The 15,253-nt window shown below is 44.5% G+C and overlaps 1 protein-coding gene across 1 annotated transcript; it reads right to left on the bottom strand.

Moving 5' to 3' along the window:
- Nucleotides 1-4,471: 4,471 nt before the first annotated feature.
- On the bottom strand, nt 4,472-5,878 carry LOC122017321 (transcription factor JUNGBRUNNEN 1-like). The gene is made up of 3 exons (XM_042574903.1): nt 5,653-5,878; nt 5,252-5,565; nt 4,472-5,168 (listed from the first exon to the last, which is right to left on the bottom strand). Exons 1-3 carry the CDS (start codon nt 5,876-5,878, stop codon nt 4,758-4,760), a joined length of 951 nt encoding a protein of 316 aa, XP_042430837.1. The 3' UTR covers nt 4,472-4,757.
- Between the last annotated feature and the right edge of the window lie 9,375 nt (nt 5,879-15,253).

Below are 15,253 nucleotides of genomic sequence, written 5' to 3'. Positions count from 1 at the left end.
TCAGGGACTGATCAGTGTGAATGAAGAAGAGTCAAGTAGGTATACCTGACTGGAAGGAAACCCTGGTGAGTGAAGCCAGGTGAAAATCCTAGTGAGTGAAGCTAGGCAGATGGAAATCCTGGTGAGTGAAGTCAGGTGAAAGTCCTAGTGAGTGAAGCTAGGCAGATGAAAATCCTGGTGAGTGAAGCCAGGTGAAAGTCCTAGTGAGTGAAGCTAGGCAGATGGAAATCCTAGTGAGTGAAGCTAGGCAGAAGGAAAACCCTAGTGAGTGAAGCTAGGTGAAAGCCCACAGTGAGTGAAAGGGATATGATCGGACACTTGGTGGGGAGTTCTGGCAGGTCAAGGGAGTGACCAGATGCTAGGCATGATGTACCAACAGGTCAAGGTTGACCGGATGTTGGTTTGAGAGGCTTGGGACTTGGTTTTGGGCAAAAACCAAGAGCTGGATCGATCAGTGGATCGATCCAGGCCTTTTCCAGCGAACAGAGAGCCTCTGGATCGATCAGTGGATCGATCCAGAGGTCCCAATCGATCATCGATTGGGACGCCTTCGCACGATAAGCGCCGGATCGATCCGTGGATCGATCCAGCGCTTATCGCGTGCGTCCCTGATCGATCCGTGAATCGATCCAAAGCCTCCCCGATCGATTGGGAGTTTTCGAATCGATCGGGAGTATTTGAGCTGTAGGCGGGCGTCTCCTTCAGCACTGCTTCACTGATTCATTTCAGATCTTCACCAGCTCCTTCACAGCTCTTCTCAAGCTCGAGATCGCCAGTTCTTGAAGGTTCTTGGAGGTTCTTCCAAGTCAAGAGGCGGATCAAAGCAAGGAGAAGAAACTAGGGTTAGGGCTTTTGCACTCATTGTAAGCTTGTGAGCTTGTATTTCATTACCTTTCCCTTTCTTCTTGTATTGAGTCTTGTAGGGCTTCTCCGCCCTTGGTAGTTACCATAAAGGAGAGTTTTATTAGTGGAGGGTGTGTGTGTAGGTGTGGATCCTTGGACTAGTCACCTCTTGTGAGGTGGATACCAAGTAAACCAACCGTATTAGCGTTGTGTGATTTGTTTCTGTATTTTCCGTTGCACATCTTCGAAGAAACAAGCAACGCAGAACACCGGGCACGCGACGAGCTATTCACCCCCCCCCCCCTCTCTAGCTACTTTTGGTCCTAACAACTGTGTCTTCCTTTGTTGATGATATGAATACTATTATTATTTTTATTATTTAGGCTGGCTTTCAGGCACACTGCTTACTTTCTCGTGGGTGGGAATGAGATGACAAGGCAAAGGCAACAAGTTCTCAATGTAAGCATGCAGCAAATGGACCATCAACATCTACTTGAGATTCAACTTGCTCTTTAATTGACACAGTTACTTGATATCATAATTCCCTTTTGTGTTTGGCATGGAGCGCACAGTCTATGTTAACTGCAATGACATAATTCCCTTTTGTGAATTGAAGCCAATCACAGACACTTGCATAGTTGTGTATATGTGGTAAGCTTTCGATCGAATTGGACTTTTTAATGTGTTTTATTAATTTAGATTTTATCATTTTTTGTTCTTTGCTGTAGTGAACAAAGTATTTTTTGTTCTAATCTGTCAACAGATGCTTGTGGAGTCCTGAACGTTCTATTCTTGGTATGCCGAAGCAAAAAAATAAAGTTGGATTATTTTGATCAAGTTCATCAAACTAAAATTCTTGTTATTCTTTTGTGATACTAATAGGTGTTGCATTTTCAAAGCATCTAGTGCAGATCTATGCTTTTAATTTAAATGAAGAATTACGACAACATTTGGAGGTCAGTTAATAGTTATGGTGTTTGGCAACCATATATATGATGATGATGATAGCATCTTGTTCTGCAGATTGATGCTCATATAGGCAGTGTTAATGACATTGCCTTTTCCTATCCCAAGAAGACTCTCTCGATCATCACTTGCGGTAATGACAAGGCAATTAAAGTGAGTAAAACCATGTGGTTGATCAGTCAGAAGATTGTACAAGAAGAATTGTATGTTCTTAACAGGTTCCGTTGCATGATGAATAGGTGTGGGATGCTTCAACTGGACAGAAACAGTATACTGGACAGAAACAGAATTATATATTTCTAGTGTTTCATTATTTCTATCTGTGAAGTTTTTCTTCTCAACTTCAACTGATGGTAAAATCAAAGCACTTGGTTCCAATGCAGTTTTTCTTCTGGATGCAGTTTACTAGCACTTGGTTCCAATGCAGTGCATAAATTCTAGCAGTGGCCGTGCGATGAACGAAATCCATCGGGCAAGGTCAGAAAGAAACAGTTGTAAGAAATTATCTATTTGCTATAAGCCTAGTGCTGATTGTTTGCTTTGCTTGTTCAGTCAACTGCATCTGTTGCTCCTCAGCTCCGTCAGCCACCAAATGGTATTCTTATGACCAATGAAAGGAGTGATAACAATCCAGAAGAAGCAACTACTTGTATTGGTTTATCTAAGAATGACTCTTATGCAACGTCTGTATCAGGTGGAAAAGTTTCTCTGTTAAATATGAGGACTTTTAAGGTGCGTAGCCATATTTTATCAACACACACTCAGAAGAATTTTTTTTTTTGTATTATTTGTGTGCCTTTACCTTCATTAGATTCGTCTGGCAGGAAGATGTTGTTGATGAATATATAGATTCGTGCATATGTAAGTGAAACCCTTCCCATTGTTTGACAAAAGATGACATATTCTCATACTGAAGAAACACAATGGCATATTAAAAGGTGGAGCAAAAGCATGCTCTGGTGGAAGGCCTTGGAGTCTTGCATGTATTATTCGAGGATTCAAGGATCGAAGTGAAGGTAAATGTCTTTGCTTGACTTTATCAAGTAGATAGCGTCAAGTTAAAACAGGTGTTAATGCCTCGTGTGTCAAAATCAAAATTGTTGTTATGCATCGAATAAGAGTTGCAAATCTTTTACTGCTTTTTACAACTTTGTTCTGCAACTTTTGGATAATCTATTGTAGGATGCCTAAGATTGTTCAGCAAGTTTATGATTCTGATTCTGCTTAGGCTCAGTTTCAGTCTATAGCTAGTTGATTCTAATTTTGACAAAATATGACAAAATGTTTTAATGAACCCATATCAGGTGGTTATTAGTAAATAGGACAGAGAAATATATTATCAACATCAATGAACCCATATTTTTGCTAACTATTTGGTCAGCTATATGGTTCTTAGTTGTTACTCCTCAATTGAACTCTATGCAATATGCATGACTAAACCATTGGAGTCTTAATTTTGTCAAGGTTTTCACTTTGTTTAACTATATTATATATTTTATTGAATGTCATTGAATATGTATATTTTCTCATGTTCTGGTTATTTGAATTTACAAACTAATTGCACAGATGACAGGGAAGAGGGATGACTGGGAAAAGGGAGGAGCGAACGAGAAAAGGAGAATGGGGTCGGACTTCTACCACTGAGGACTTCAGAGCCGACCACTGAACTATGCTATGGGACCTAGGGAAAGGATTGAATGTTGGATCTGGACAGGAAGTGAGGCCTACTGCTCCGTGGGGTACCCATTAATGGTTAGGGATAGTATATCTATTAGCTAACTTTTGATGTAAAAAGAATGTTTGAGTATTTTATGGATATTGTTCTAAGAAGATTATTTATATAATTTGTTAATATTTTTGTATTTTATGGATATTATTGAATGAAGAATATTTGTATAATTTGTGAATACTTGTGTTTTTTTTTATTGTCGATTTTTCATGGTTTCGGAAATCAAATTTGTGAAAAAATATACATATTACATCGGTTTTCCACCGCTGTAAAACCGGTGTTATTAACTAATATTACATCGATTTTCCACCGCTATAAAACAGGTGTCGTTAAGTGATACTACACCGGTTTTAACCCGATGTCTAAAATGACAGACTTTTAACATCGGCTTCATAGACATCGATCGAAAATGAAATAGACACCGGTGGAAAACCGATGTCTATGAAGGTTTTTGTTGTAGTGCCGTGACGGAGAGCACAATGCTAGAGGGGAGAGGGGAGAGGGGAGAGGGGAGAGGGGAGAGGTTTATCCACATGTCGGAGAAGAGATCGTGTTAGAGAAGAGACGTGGCAGATTAGGGATCGGTAAGAGGGAAAGAATGAGAGAATGAGAGGAGAGCAAAAAAATAAGGAAACCCTTAGCGATGGAAATTATAATTTCATCAATTAGCAACAAAAATTTAATTTCATCATTAATTAAATAAGTTAAATATTATTTTTGGTTAATAAGAATGAAATTAATCACAAAATTATAATTCTTTATCAATAATTAATGACGGAATTATAATTCTATCTGACAATACACGAAGTTAAAATTAAGGGTAAATAATTTTTTTTTTAACTAAAGACGATTATACTTAATGCATGCATTATATTTTTAAAACCCCTAAAAAACATTATATGTAAAAAAAAAATATTGCAAAAACCCCTCTAATCTGTCTCTTTCTCCTTCCTTTAAAATATACATATACACGCTGTTGATATATAGCCAATACAACGTCTGTTCGCGACGCGCGTGCTTGCCCCTCACATGCACGGAGGCACCTCATCGGAAGTGCCTCTCCGCATGACAGACGCCCACACATGTAACCCACACACATTGCGTGTGTAGGGTATAATCGTCGCGTGTGTATATATATAGTTTAATAACATAGAAATATTTTTTAATCAAAAATAAAGTTATCAGTATTGATACTGATAGCCGACGCTTTGGTCGTTCATCAGCTCCACGCCTCCACCATCCGCTCGATCTCATCCCAGTTGCCGTCGTTGAACCAGTCGTTCACCTCGAAGCCTGTCGTCTCCGGCGCCGGCTCCGGAGCCAGTTGCTCGAACGAATAATTGTTCCATAGATATTGCCCTCCATTATTAATTTCATAAAAATTATCACTCTTATTTTCCTCGTAATAACAATTATAATAATTGTTATTATTATTGCTTCTGGCGGATTTGCCTTCTTCATGCGGACAAGGGGAGGAGGCGGCCGCCTGATCGGACTCGAAGCTACTCGCCTTAGAGCTCGAGTCGCTCGGAGCAGCAAGGTCGTCGGTTTTCTCGCTGAACTTCACCGGAGATTTGCTCTTCTTGCAGGAACTCGCCCTCTTGAAAATTCGACATATCGTCCAAATTTCCTGCATGCAAAAAAAAAAAAAAAAATTAAATAAAATCATCAGGTCGATCAAGATTTTTCTCGAACAAGAATAGATCCACACACCGCTTGATGATCTTGCAGAGTGCTCTGCTTTTCATTGTTGTTGTTGTTGTCGGAAAGAGGAGGGAGACGGAACTCGTGCATCATCCAGTCCGTCTTGGTGCCTTTTCCGGCGCTCCCTCTGTAGTAAACCAGTGACTTCTTGAGGCCGATGCAGGCGTCGCCGCCGCCAGAGCCGCCGTAGATGGAGCGGTCGATGCCGGTGGCCTTCCAAAAGCCTGAGCCGGTGACGCGATTCGGCCGGATGCTGTTCCTGTACTTCCTCCCTCGCAGGCAAAAGAAGTACCATTCCTTCTCTACTCCGCCGCCACCGACCTCTGCTCATAACAAATATCAGTTTAAAACATGAAACCGAGATTTTTTTTTTAAAAAAAAAAATCTTAAAATAATCATTAATTAATTACTTGGAAGATCCCAAGGATCGTGCTTGTAGATGTCGATCTCCCTGATGAGGTCGATGGAGAAGGCTTTCCTCCGCACCTTCCGCCTGAGGTAGAAGCTGAGCAGTTCCTCGTCGGTGGGGTGGAACCGGAACCCGGGAAGGAACACCTCCTCCTCCTCTTCCTCTAACGCCGCCGCCACCACCACTTGCGCCGCCTTCTTCTCCATGATCATCTTCTTGTCCTCCATTTGGTAGATCGTCTCGGAACGGATGGTCTGTTTATATATACTCGTATGAAGTCATGGGTGATGGTCAATTCTTTAATTTGACTCTTTATAAAATTTGTAATTATATATTTCTGATTTGACTTGTTCCAGGACATTGATTCGGTGCATACTTTTCTCAGACAGGATGCAAACCACTATTATCATCATTTATTCGTATTGAAGTTCAATGGAAGGAGAAATCACATAGTCAAGAGGTTTGTTATCTGTACATCCGGTTTCCGATTTACTTTTGAAAATCGGAGCAGCTAGGATCACTTTTGAATGCCCGGATATATATATATATATATATATATATATAAATGATATACTGCGGATAAAATCTGAGCAGATCGTTGTGGACATGCCTTCCTGATCGGTCACCAGACCGATCAGGGAACCTCCTGATCGGTCTCTGGATCGATCAGGAAATTTCATCGAATGACATGGCATAAGTCCACAACGATCCGTTCAGAATTTGTCCGTAGCATATCATTTATATATATATATATATATATATATATATATATATATATATATATATATATATATATATATATATATATATATATATATACACATCAATTGAAAATAATAATAGTTAGTCACACTGATGTCTCATCCCAATTAGAGATCTATATATATATATATATATATCAATTGAAAATAATAATAGTTAGTCACACTGATGTCTCATCCCAATTAGAGATCTATATATATATATATATATATATATATATATATATATATATATATATATATATATATATATATATATATATATATACACATCAATTGAAAATAATAATAGTTAGTCACACTGATGTCTCATCCCAATTAGATATCTATAGATCCTATACTTATTTTATTAATTGATATCTAATTTTATATTTTAAAAAATTAATTATATTTTTTAATTCTTTAATTTAATATATTTCATCTATTATTTATTCATAAATATTTTTACATATTATTTAATATAATATAATAATTATTTTAATATTAATATTTTATTAAAAAAATAATACAAAACCTTGGTTGAATTTTTCAAAAACTTTGGTTGAATTTTTCAAAAAAAAACACAACGTTCGTGTTTTAAAAAAAAGGTGGATAGATTCCAAATAGATTTAATTTATATATATATATATAAAATTTATCGTTGCTCACCCAAAAGCTTGTCGGTTGCATGCCACAAAGAGAAATCTCCTATGAATACTTTTCAAATATTCCCCTCCAATGAGAATACTTGAAAGAGAAACCGTAGATGCTCTAACGGGTATATTGAGGTCTTTGGCGTATGATATTATAGTAGAATATTTTGGTTATCATATATATATATATATATATATATATATCCGTGATTCAATCTCAATGTATGATATATTTGTAAATTTTTTTTTTTCAAATAGGGTATCCAATCAAAGGATACTGGACTGTTGAGCTGATCGTTACATGCGTTTCCCGATTTATCCTGATAGCTAGTGGAAAAATTCCGTGGGACTAGGTCGATCACCCCTGGGCTAGTCAATCAGGTTAACTAGGTTTATCATTTTCCCCCCTAATGTGTATATTGAATCCTCCAAATGAGACACGCGACCAAAGGATGCTTGGCTCTTTGGTTGCCCCGTCGCGCGCTTTCCGATTTATCCTAGTAGTCGGTGGAAATATTCAATGGGCCAATTGGGTCAGGCTGGTCACCCTCAGGGCTAGTCAATGAGGCTAACTGAGCTTATTATTTTTTTTCTAATCGGTATATTAAAACTAAGGACGCTCAATTATCTCTCATGCACTCACGCTTCAATTCCCAACTACAACGTATTTACAAAGATTTTTTTCTCTAAATACGACTTACAACTAAGGGATGTTAGAATTTTGGGTCATCGTCCGTTAGTACTTCCTGATGTACCCTGATGGCTTATGAAAAATTTTTATAAGATCAAGTCAGCCATCCAAGCTCGACGTTACCCAACTTAATTAATTATTTTCTCATGGGTATATTGAATGAGTCACTCATTCCAACACCCATGAGTTTGATTATTAAACTTATTATATTAGTGTTTATTATATTGGTAATTTTTTCTTACTCTAATCTTATCTTTAGAGGTGACCGATCTATCTTATAAAAATTTTCTACCGATCACTAGTTTAAATTAGAAAGTATATACAAGCTATTACACGTGCATTGAAGTTTCTGATTGCTTCCGGTTCCTACTACGATTATATTGTAAAGCTGCCAAGCTCGACGACTGCTCCAAGGAGTTTCGATCGCGCCTGGCAGACTGATATCAACACAAAGTGCCTCATTTCAATTCCTAAAAAGTGTTGGTAATATATATTTTAATACTTAATTACTATAAAAGGACAAGTGCAGTGTGTTGCACTTGACCTAATTTCTCTTGTACTCGATTCTCTCTTCCGGGAGTACCGGAAGAGGTTTTTAGTGGATTTCCCATCGATATAGATCCACGGGACCTGAGCCTTGGAGTAGGAGTCGTCGAAGGCTCCGAACCAAGTAAAATTAATTTTGTTAGCGTTGTATTTATTTTTCTGTTTCCGCTGCTTACTCGATAACGAATTTTCGACAATCACTATTCACCTCCCCTCTAGCAAACTTTACGATCCAACAGTATAAACAATTGCATGATATTTTAGAATAAAGATAATGAACTTATTGAATACAGAATTTGTACTCACCTTTGTTATAAGTATCGTACTCGCATACTGGGATAGAAGAAAAAAAATATTGCTTAGAAAGTGATATATTACTTTTCGTTAACTTCTAGACTTCAATACTTGTATGCATCTGCTGCTACAACTTTCCACATGATGTGACATCATGAGCATGAGCACGAAGGAGGTATAATATGCCATTCTTGTGATTCCTCTGTATGAAAACATCTTGATATTATATTTTCCTCTTTACAATGGAACCACGTAATGTGAGATTGAGACTTTCCACAGATGAATTTTAGCCATTTGGTTAGTCGGGACAACAATATTCATCTTGGCTAGTTATATTAACACTGTACAATTTACTGCAATTGATGTGCATGAAAAATGAATTTATGTTCCTTACTGTGCTTATTCCTGGTCTAATCAATCCTAAGAGAAGATAAATTTTTTTTGCAACCTCTGATTGTCGATGGTCCTGTCCGAGCGCTGAGTCGACGGACGCTGGGGACGTGACACGCTCCGCTGTCTCTAGTCGGCGATGAATATCTTCGACGGACCTGCAAAGAAGCCAAGTCAGGAGGGGTTTCCCGACGACGGCCCTCCGACGCTCAAGTCAGGCAACGAGAAATGGGAGAGGCAGCGTAACTGTGGCTACAGTGAGGATTGCGCATACCTTCGTCGACGTCTGGGGGCCCTTATATAGGACCCCGGGGAGGCGCGGGCACGCTTCTTGATGTGTGCACGCTTCCCCAAACATACCTTAACAAGCCCATGTCAGAAAAGTACCTCTGACGTCATTCCGCAATCGTCCGAGCATATCCCGGATGTGACGGTGGAAGCTTCCACCGTATGATCCTGCGTACGGCTCGACCGCCAACCCTGCTCCCTGTCGGCGGCAGATGTCTCGAGGATGATGTTATCCCCTGTCTCCTTTGTCCTCTTGCGTTCCTTGTCTGTTCCAGGGCTGAGCGATTCGGCCGCTCGGCAGGCATATCACTTCTGCCCCCGGTTGTAGGTATCGGTCCGACTGTGAGAACTCCCGGTCGTATGCTCGGATGAGATTGCTCCTGCATGTCTTTGTTGCCTTGTGCCCCGACCGAACGGACATCCCGCCTGGCCCTGAAACCTTTTTACCTTGAGCATCGGAAACCCGACCCCTAGTCGGGTTGTCTTTCATTTGGCTTGGAGGATTCCCAGCCGGTCGGGCATCTCCGTCCGATCGGTCGGGTCTCAGGGTTGAATCTCTTGACCTTTGACCTCCACGTGTCATTGACCTTCCGCCCACGAGGGTCCCCCGTCCTTACCACCGGATCACATGCCTCCCCTTTAAGTCTAGTCGAAGGAGGCGCTAAGTCCGACTGACTGGACTGCCGGTCGGCCGGAGTGACACCGCTCTGCCACTTTCTGGAATGTTCCTCCTCACGGCCGCTCTGCCTCTGGCTTTGCTATCGTGTCGACGGTCAACGCTAACGCCCTTCGGATCTCCTCAGAATTCGTGCAAATCCTCTCCATTAAGACCGAGCACGCGCGCTGCGCGCCGTAATGGCGCTCATTAAATACGCCCCTGTGGCATGGCGCCACGTGGAGCCTCCGCTGGTGTCATTGTACGGCTCGGCGATGTGTTCGATGGGACATCGGCGGTTTGAAATGAACGGCCCGATGTAGGCCTCGGTTCCTGTGACCTGCATCTGACGGCCGAGACTGATCGGGCCCGACCTTATAAAGCCTTCGCCTTCTTCCTCCGCCGCACCTTTGCGTTCGCGTGTCCCGCAGCCTTCTTTGGTGCTTCAGCGTTCCGGCGACTCCGATTTTCCATTTTCCGACGATTCCCCGCCTCCTTCCTTCGATCCTCAGCTTCTTTGTAAGGTTCCTCCGCCTTTCTTCTCTGTTTCCCTTGTGTGTTTTTTTTTGTCAAGTTCTTGTCTTCTGGTCGCTGTCCCCTTCATCATCTTCTTCCTCCTGCCGTGTGTCTTTTTCTTGCCTTTTGTTTTCTTGCTCGGTCGGACAATGGCCAGTTCTTCCCGACCCGCAGACCTCACGTTAGGCCCCTGGTATACTACCATGGAGTCTCGCTTCGATCGGCGCGACGCCGAGACCTTGTTTGATGGTTATGATATTCCGTCCGACTTTGAACTCGTTTTACCCTCACCATCCGCTTGGCCGCACAAACCACCGCGCGGAGCTATTTGTTTTTTCTGCGACCAATTCACAACCGGTCTGCGGTTTCCTCTCCACCCCTTCTTCGTCGACGTTTGTAATTTCTTTGGTCTCCCGCTCGCCCAATTAGTTCCCAACACTTTTCGCCTTTTGTGTGGAGTGGTGGTATTGTTCAAGATACACCGCATTCCTCTCCACCCGAATTTTTTTTATTATTTTTATTATCCCAAGCAGTCCGAGCTGGGTACCTATCTATTCCAGGCTCGGCCCGACCTAGTCTTCTTTGATAAACTTTCCTCCTCCAATAAACATTGGAAGGAGTATTACTTTTATCTTCGTCTCCCCGAGCGGGTTCCCTTCCAAACCAAATGGCAAGTCGGACCGCCTACTTCTCCCGAGCTAAAAAGATTTAAGACCCGACCGGACTATCTTCAGGCCACGACATGCTTGCCGGTCTGAAGCTCGACATCAACAAGCTTCTGCCTGAAGGCGTGCTGTATATATTCGGCCTGAGTCCGAGCCGAGCTCCACTCCCGAGTAGCTTCGGTAAGAATTTGACTTGTGTATGTCTTTGAGTGCTAACTGATTTTCTTCTTTTTTCTTTGCAGCGAATATCGTCATGGAGTCCGTGATGCTCGGGATTTTGAAGAGAAAAGCGGAGGCGCTTGAGTCGGCAGCTGCCAAGGAGATGGAGCAACTGAGCATCATCTCGGTCAACTCTCACGAGGGTGAGAGCGGGACAAACGCGGAGGAGTCGGCCGCTCAGGCTTCCCCCGTGGAGGTGACGGGAGGTGCCACCTCAAGCAGGGAACCGGCCATCCAGGAGGAAGGCTCCAATCGGGAAGGCGAGCGCCCGCTCAGACAAAAAAGGCGCCGGACGGAGACGCCGCTGCGATCGACTACTTCCGCTGTTCATGTGTCAGAGCGGACGGGATCTGCTTCTCGTGGGAAAACCCCCATGGTGGAGGCATTATCCTCCGATCGGAATCCATCTCAACTGAACCCGCCTGCCGACCCTATCAAGGCTATGCCTGTCAACACTCTTCCACCTGTCTCCCGCCGGGTTCAGCGCTCGGCCATTTTGTCCAAGTTCTTCGCCCCGGCCTTTGCTCCCTCTGCGTCTGCTCACGCAACTCCTGGCCGGAGCCGCACCGTCAGGGCCACCCTGCACCTTCCCACCGAGGAGCTTTTGGCCGAGTCGGATCTGCCGACAGCGCCCGAGAATACAATCACCATGAAGGGGCCCCTCGCCGAGATGTGGGCCGACGCTCGGCCCCGTGTTGCGATGATTCCGCTCGGCAACCTGGCCAACAACCAAATGCAACAGGCTACTGGGGTAAGTGTGTTTTCTTCCGAAGTTCTTTACGCCGTCTTTTCGATCGACTATTAATACTCCTATTTATGTCAGAGATGGGTGGAGGACATCCCTGTCGCTAACCGTCTGGCCATGGCGGAGGAGGAGCTGAAGAGGCTGAAGAGTTTGGGCAGCCCGTCCTCCAAGGGCCCCTCATATGCCGAGCTGCAGAAGGAGCTCAAGAGGACCAAAGATTTGTTGGAAGTCGAGCGAAAGAAGACGGCCGACCAGGCCTACACGCTGGCCAAATTCGAAAAATAGGTCAAAACTTTTGATCGGAAAATAAGCCTGGCCATCAATCGGAAGAAGCAGGCTATCGCCGATCTGGATAAGAAGAACGTCGAGGCGCAGGGCCCTGGAGCAACGAGTTAAGGAGTTGATGGAGAAGCTGGACGGCGAGAAGACGGGCCGCTCGGAGGAGGCGACCAAACACAAGGACGAACTGAAAACCCTGCAGGAGGCTCTTGAAGCTTCCCGATCTGCCTTCAAGGAGTATCAAGAGGCCGAGCCAGGCCGGGTCGTAGCCCTGAGACTGCAGCACATCCGCTCGAATGAATTTTCTGAGAAAGTCTGCGAGCGGATGTATACTGCCTTTGAGTTAACCATTGCTGCCACGACGGACTATCTGAAGTCCACGGGTCAGCTTCCCGACTCCACTGCCATCCCGGCCAAAGACTACGCGACGCTCCTTTCTTCTATCCCAAAGCATGTTTATAATTTCCTTGAATGAAGTGTTTCTTGCAATCACTCCGACCGGCTCTAGTGGCCTGAATTTTAATGAAGACATGCCGTCCTTTTGTTAGCTTACTCTTTTTTCGTCAATACCTGTGTCTTCTGATCGGAGTGCGAACTACTGCCGTTCGCGTCCCCCCCTTTCCTTCTCGTTAATCGTCTCTCGTCTTGCCTTCCTCGCTTTCAAAAGGAATTTTTTACGAAGTACTTTCTGTAACTGGGCCGCTCTTCTGAACACATCCATCTCTTTAAATGAAATTCCAGTTAGATGTTCGCGAAATACCTTTTGTAACTTGATCTTTTGTAACTTGGCCAATCGGCCGCTCGGCTCACAGGCCGACCTTTTTATTATCTTCTTGCCGATCGACCTGGACGGAAGTACGTTATTATTTTCTTCTTGCCCCAAAGAGCAAGGCTTGTCGATTGCTGGTGTTTTACCACCGAGCCGAAGCCTGCATGACTTGTCCCGTCCAGGCAGTTTATAATCACCGGTTTGACACTAAGATTTAACGTCGTTGCTCGACGGCCTTCCGACCGGAGGGTTTATAGTCGCCGATTCGACTCTAAGATTTAACGTCGCTGCTCGACGGTCTTCCGTCCGGAGGGTTTATAGTCACCAGTTCGACTCTAAGATTTAACGTCGCTGCTCGACGGTCTTCCAGACGGAGGGTTTATAGTCGCCGGTTCGACTCTAAGATTTAACGTCGCTGCTCGACGGTCTTCCGACCGGAGGGTTTATAGTCGCCGGTTCGACTCTAAGATTTAACGTCGCTGCTCGACGGTCTTCCGGCCGGAGGGTTTATAGTCGCCAGTTCGACTCTAAGATTTAACGTCGCTGCTCGACGGTCTTCCGACCGGAGGGTTTATAGTCGCCGGTTCGACTCTAAGATTTAACGTCGCTGCTCGACGGTCTTCCGACCGGAGGGTTTATCGCCCTTGGTCCGACCCTAGCATTTACCGTCGCTGCTCGACGGTCTTCCGGCTGGAGGGTTTATAATCGTCGGTTCGACTCTAAGATTTAACGTCGCTGCTCGACGGTCTTCAAGCGACTCTAAGATTTAACGTCGCTGCTCGACGGTCTTCCGGCCGGAGGGTTTATAGTCGCCGGTTCGACTCTAAGATTTAACGTCGCTGCTCGACGGTCTTCCGGCCGGAGGGTTTATAGTCGCCGGTTCGACTCTAAGATTTAACGTCGCTGCTCGACGGTCTTCCGGCCGGAGGGTTTATAGTCGCCGGTCCGACTCTAAGATTTAACATCGCTGCTCGACGGTCTTCCGACCGGAGGGTTTATAGTTGCCGGTTCGACTCTAGAGTTTATCGTCGCTGCTCGACGGTTTTCCGGCCGGAGGGTTTATAGTCGCCGGTTCGACTCTAAGATTTAACGTCGCTGCTCGACGGTCTTCCGGCCGGAGGGTTTATAGTCGCCGATTCGACTCTAAGATTTAACGTCGTTGCTCGACGGTCTTCCGACCGGAGGGTTTATAGTCATTGGTTCGACTCTAAAATTTAACGTCGCTGCTCGACGGTCTTCCGGCTGGAGGGTTTATAATCGTCGGTTCGACTCTAAGATTTAACGTCGCTGCTGGACGGTCTTCCAGCCGGAGGGTTTATAGTCGCCGGTTCGACTCTAAGATTTAACGTCGCTGCTCGACGGTCTTCCGGCCGGAGGGTTTATAGTCGCCGGTTCGATTCTAAGATTTAACGTCGCTGCTCGACGGTCTTCCGGCCGGAGGGTTTATAGTCGCCGGTTCGACTCTAAGATTTAACGTCGCTGCTCGACGGTCTTCCGGCCGAAGGGTTTATAGTCGCCGGTTTGACTCTAAGATTTAACGTCGCTGCTCAACGGTCTTCCGACCGGAGGGTTTATAGTCGTCGGTCCGACTCTAAAGTTTAACGTCGCCGCTCGACGGTCTTCATGTAGGTTGTCGTTCAGCGAATAATGCTCAGACTCTTCGTAATTTTTCTTATCTTCAATCCTGCAGCCAATGGATACATACAAACGGAACGTACATGAAATGAATTACAATGGTGCACCTTTTATCCAGCGCGGTACGGCTGGAGGTGGTTTGCGCTCCAAGGTCGATCTAGCCGTCGCCCGCCTTCATCTTCTAGGTAGTAGGCACCCGATCGGAGCTTCTGGACGACTTTAAAGGGTCCTGCCCAGGGAGCCTCCAGCTTGCCTACGTTCTCGACCGAGTTCACTTTCTTCCAGACCCAGTCACCCACCTGGAATGCTCGGGGAATCACGCGGCGGTTGTAGTTCTGCTTCATTCTTTGCCTGTAGGCCATCAGCCGGACAGACGCTTTGGCTCGCTCCTCGTCGATCAAGTCCAATTCTAGCTGCCTCCGCTCGGCATTATCCTCGTCGTAGTTCTGGATCCGGACGGACTCTACGCCGACTTCGACTAGGACGACCACCTCGCCTCCATACACTAGGTGGAACG

The sequence above is a fragment of the Zingiber officinale genome, chromosome 8B (assembly GCF_018446385.1).
Source record: "Zingiber officinale cultivar Zhangliang chromosome 8B, Zo_v1.1, whole genome shotgun sequence".
Lineage (NCBI taxonomy): Eukaryota > Viridiplantae > Streptophyta > Magnoliopsida > Zingiberales > Zingiberaceae > Zingiber > Zingiber officinale.
Note: the sequence above shows the minus strand (reverse complement) of the source record. Positions and strands in the feature narration are given on the sequence as shown.

Coding starts and splice junctions, on each gene's coding strand:
- LOC122017321 (XM_042574903.1), bottom strand. CDS start 5,878: ATGGAGGACAAGAAGATGATCATGGAGAAGAAGGCGGCGCAAGTGGTG. Junction 5,566..5,652: donor CGATCCTTGGGATCTTCCAA/GTAATTAATTAA, acceptor TGTTATGAGCAG/AGGTCGGTGGCGGCGGAGTA. Junction 5,169..5,251: donor CTCTGCAAGATCATCAAGCG/GTGTGTGGATCT, acceptor TTTTGCATGCAG/GAAATTTGGACGATATGTCG.